Source organism: Halyomorpha halys, unplaced genomic scaffold (assembly GCF_000696795.3).
Source record: "Halyomorpha halys isolate HHAL.00 unplaced genomic scaffold, Hhal_1.1 Scaffold260.1, whole genome shotgun sequence".
In the NCBI taxonomy this organism is placed as follows: domain Eukaryota; kingdom Metazoa; phylum Arthropoda; class Insecta; order Hemiptera; family Pentatomidae; genus Halyomorpha; species Halyomorpha halys.
In genome coordinates this window covers 807,313-811,896 of record NW_027112780.1, presented here as the reverse complement: position 1 = coordinate 811,896, position 4,584 = coordinate 807,313, and the positions used below count along the sequence as shown (strand labels likewise).

General features: G+C 30.5%; 1 protein-coding gene across 2 annotated transcripts in view; it reads left to right on the top strand.

The window, feature by feature from the left end:
* LOC106680401 (nephrin) overlaps positions 1 to 4,515 on the top strand; it is a 233,905-nt gene extending 229,390 nt beyond the window's left edge. The window contains exons 11-13 of one of the 2 annotated variants that reach the window (XM_014420097.3): positions 1,331 to 1,549; positions 2,514 to 2,671; positions 4,009 to 4,508. In XM_014420097.3, coding sequence (XP_014275583.3) covers positions 1,331 to 1,549; positions 2,514 to 2,671; positions 4,009 to 4,131 — 500 coding nt within the window. In that variant the 3' untranslated portion in view covers positions 4,132 to 4,508. Of the gene's footprint in view, positions 1 to 1,330; positions 1,550 to 2,513; positions 2,672 to 4,008 lie in introns of both variants that reach the window. The other variant, XM_067050553.1, reaches the window with a different exon arrangement.
* Positions 4,516 to 4,584: the final 69 nt, after the last annotated feature.

Below are 4,584 nucleotides of genomic sequence, written 5' to 3'. Positions count from 1 at the left end.
AATGTGAAGATAATTACTATCAGCAGGTGCTTGGGCAACTTATCGGGGAAGAATTATCAGTAGATAGATAGATGTATTATCACAACATAGCCATGGAGTCTTGCCCAATTGATATTAGTAAATTAGTTTATCAATATTTGAAGTTAATATTAAAATGTCATTATTTGATTACAAAGTTTAACACAAACTTGAACAGAAACTATAAAACTTCAATAATTGTCATGTTAGGAAGAGGGGCGAAAACAAATTTGCTCGCAGCCTCTAACCGGTCGTTTAAGTAGAGTCGCCGAACTTACCTTTGATTTGTTTAATACAGACTGCGTGAAGGACTTCATACAGTATAATTTTCTATAACAAATAAAAATGGAAATTAACAATAACAAATAAATATCAAAAGAAAACTATATTGATAAATAACTAAATTATACTCAAGTCTATGCGAATGCGAACTGTTAACTGCGGTGCTGTCCTTCCAGCGATAATACTCTCTGGCAGTAAACATATATTGCTATGTTTACACCGCGAACAGCGATCCACCATCTATTTTTAACTTCTAAGTTCTCAAGATCTTTCTTAGCGTCAACAGCGTCTTTGTTATCACTTAAACTAATTTAAAATATTAGAGAAATCAAATTAAAACTAATGAAAATAAACATAATATGATTCTCTTCAATTCTTAACACCATACATATATTTATGTACAAATACAATATAATTCCTTCTTTATTGAATATCTTGTATAATTGGAATTTTGTAGTATTTTTCAAAGAATAATGATGATGATAATAATAATAAAAGATCAATTATATACTTTCTCCTTAGTGCTTATTATTCTTTGTATGTATGTGTTTATATATACATAAATATTTATAGATAAACACATACATAGAAATGTGATTATTTGAAAACTAAGTAGTTGTACCTGTTGAGTCAAAAACACTCATATTTTAACAGTGTTCAATTTTAACGTGTTTTTAAAGCGTTCAATAGTTTTAAGATTTAAGACAATCCAAAGATAAATCCTAAGTGGCAGCATGGATGTAGTTTGAAGGTATCCTTTCCTATGGGTCTCTAGAAACGACCATTCGTGCATCATTTACAATTAAATTTTACATGTTCTCTTCAAATTATTAGCAGTAAATTCCAGTTATATATTATTAAATAGTTTAATTGCCGTACACCAAAGAAAACATGACAATATTATTAAATAAACATCACGGGGTAACGTTAATAAACCATAAAACTTTATTACAAACATGCAGAGATCTCACACTCTCTGCCTCGGCTATTCTGATTACTATTTATTAAGCCTAAAGCAATGTTGTTGCAGGTCCTCTGGGTAGGCTTCCAGTACAGCCGGTTGTCTTGGTGCTTTTGGGAGGTGCAGCTGTTCTTCTAGTTACTACTTGTGCCATCGGGTGGGCTCTCCACCGCCGCAGGTCTGGTCCACCCTCTGCCAAGCAGCCCGATCAGCAGCCGAGACCACTATCCCCTCCTGCCAGGTCACCACAAGACGAGACAGATCCTGATCTCATACCCAACAAATATGGTAAGTACTAGATTTCATATTCGGCAAGTGTTCAGAGTTGGTATGGGTTGGGGGAATATTTTTTTTTTTCAATCAGGTTAACTATATAACTTTGTAAATATGAAAAGGATTCTTCATCCCTAATAAACTTAACGTGTTTGGCTCTAAAACTTTGCGTTATTAGTTTGTAAAAAGAAAAATTGTTGTATTCACTGATTAAACAAGTAATTGCTAAATGCTTAAGCTCATTTATCTCTTAGAACTATAACTAGATTATTTAACAAATATTTGGAATATAATAATAAATAATAGATTTTTACCGCCATCTTTATCAATTTTGATACGAATGAAACTAATTTAAGTCCGTTTATGCCAGTAACTTACAAGAGACCTTTCGAGTGTATCAATATTCTATAAATTACAATGAACTATTAACTCCTACAACTTTACGGATTTGTTGTATATAAGTAATATCAGTAACATTACCTAGTCAATTTTCCCTATTTCTCCGATTTCCATTTCTGACCTCTCTAAATACAAAAAAAAGTCACATCTACGGAAATTCATTCATATTTACGCCGTAATTGGAAAAATTAAATTTCAAAAGTATAAAATTCAACTCAATTTATCAAACTAAATTTATGTCAATGCTTTATCATTCCCTTGATTGATCCATCATAAACTATTAGGGTTTGACTGAAGTAGAGGTTTATTAAACTTGGAGGACAGTTTAGTTCATCACATGAGTATTTAGTTATTTTCCATGACTTTATTTAGTTGCTGGCTCAACTTTTATATTAAAACAGAAGAAAAAATCTAAAAACTAAATTTATTTTATAAGATATATTGTTCTGAAATGAACTTACCTCATTCAAAGTTGACCCTTTTTATTAATTTTCAATTTGAACTTTTCCGACGTAATTTCTTCCTTTTTTTCATTTTACTTTACCTTATCAACTTGTTGACACATTCCTATTACCGGCAGATTTTGTCGAGAGAAGACCTTTGAAAAGCTTCATGAAGATCTACAAAACACCCCCTGAAAAGCGGAAGAGAAAGGAAGGAGATGGTGAGGAGGAAGTGGAAAAGCTTCGAGGGAGTGAAGACATGATGGAGGACCTGCACCACTACAACCACAATAATGTGAGTCCAAACCACAACAACAAACAACCCTTGAAATTTCATTGAACGCATCGCCGCTCTTCCCGCCTAACCCATGTTGTAGCTATTTCAAGCCATTTATCCCTAAGATTTCTCGGGCGGCTTAATTCGTTACAATTTGATTTTACTTAAGGGAAATTTGTGAACACACAACAAATTCCTTATTCATTCTTATTATATTAAGTGTATTTTTTTAATTTGAGCAGCTTAAGAAAATTTATTAATTGATTTGGAGTTATTTCCGTTTACATTTCATCTTAATTATTTATTTTCGCCATGGTGAACCTATTAATTATTTCTTAATAATAATAAAAAAACATGAATATGAAATATAGATAAATTTAATAATTAAATAAAGAAAAAAAAATTATAAAATAAATAAACACCAACCTCTCCTTCCTATCTCAGTCCGTTTTCGAAATTTGATTTTTCAAAGGGTTTTCTTGGAAAATCGTGTTTTTTCTACGAAAATACGAACTATTCTGCTTTAACTGAACATTTCTCATTTTGTAATCTACGATGAATTTTATATAATATAGCCACTAACTTACAAGACAATATCGCTTAACAATACAATCGGTAGACACTCATGCAATGAATTTTCGAGGTACGATCTTTAAAAAAAGCGTTTTCATTTTATCAGCTTTTTAACGATATAACCAAGAAAATAAAAAAAAGTTAGTTTAATTTCGAAGATATATTGAGGTAGGTGAGGACAAAAAACAAACGAGTCGAGTACTTATTTTTTTTTTTGTTTATTTTATTTACATACGTTAATTTTTAATTCCCCTATTTTTTTTATTTATCTAGCAACGGCAACAATAATAGTAAAATATACGTATAAATTACAAATTTTAATTATATTATGGTGTTGTTTCATTTTGGCTTTATCTGAAAATTTATCACCACTAAAATAAATGCCAGATAGTTATTTTTTTATTGTTCCCTGCAGTGATACCAGGTATACCATTCCGCATAACAAACTACTCTACTCATGCTTAAATTATACGATACAGGATATATAAGTATTTATGTTTATAGTACTATTTGCTACAGTTAGTTTTTTTATATCTTCTGGGTACGTTTTCCAATTCTACTAATTAATTTATGCTAAAAACACTAATTTTTCAGTTTGCGGTAATTTGAAATGTTAATTTCCTTTAAATAGTTCAAGTTCATTGCTATTTCATTTACTTGTTTTCAAACCAAAATAATTACAATACTGATTTATAACCAACATTTTTAAGTTGATTTGTACATTTAATGACAAAGTGTTTGACATAATTTTTTCCTTTATTTAATTGCCTTTATCATTTCAGGTTCAAGGACCGATTCGCAACCCTGGCACAATTTCTGACACTCTCATTGTGAAATCCCATAATCAAAAACTTGGACCTGAAGTAGTTACAGCCAACCATAGGATACAAGAAAGTTGTATATAAGTTAGAAGTTTTGTATCATTCTGTATATATTAAATATAATTGTAAGTTCTTGTGAACTTATCGTGTTAAGTTATGCCTTCTGTTGTGTCCGAGGCGTCAACCTGTTCTCAATCATTAAGATTTTTTCAGAATGTTCTTGGGCATGTTTAAAACCATATGACATATAGTTACTTAAAGTATCATACCTTTATACTCTGTTAATATAAATATTTGTTCTCAAAACTGACTGTTTGTGTTTAGAATACCCTGTCTTTCTTGAGAGTTGTTATCAATATTTATTATGTATGTTGTAAATAAAATGTTATCCTTTGCATGCTCTGTTGATGTAAAAATAATATGAACTTTTGAATTGTACCATTCATTCTGCATTATATTTCAATATCCCAGGTTTGAAGTTCCAAAGTAAATACACGTAAGACTGCTGAAGCACTATCCTAGATTCATCTATATATA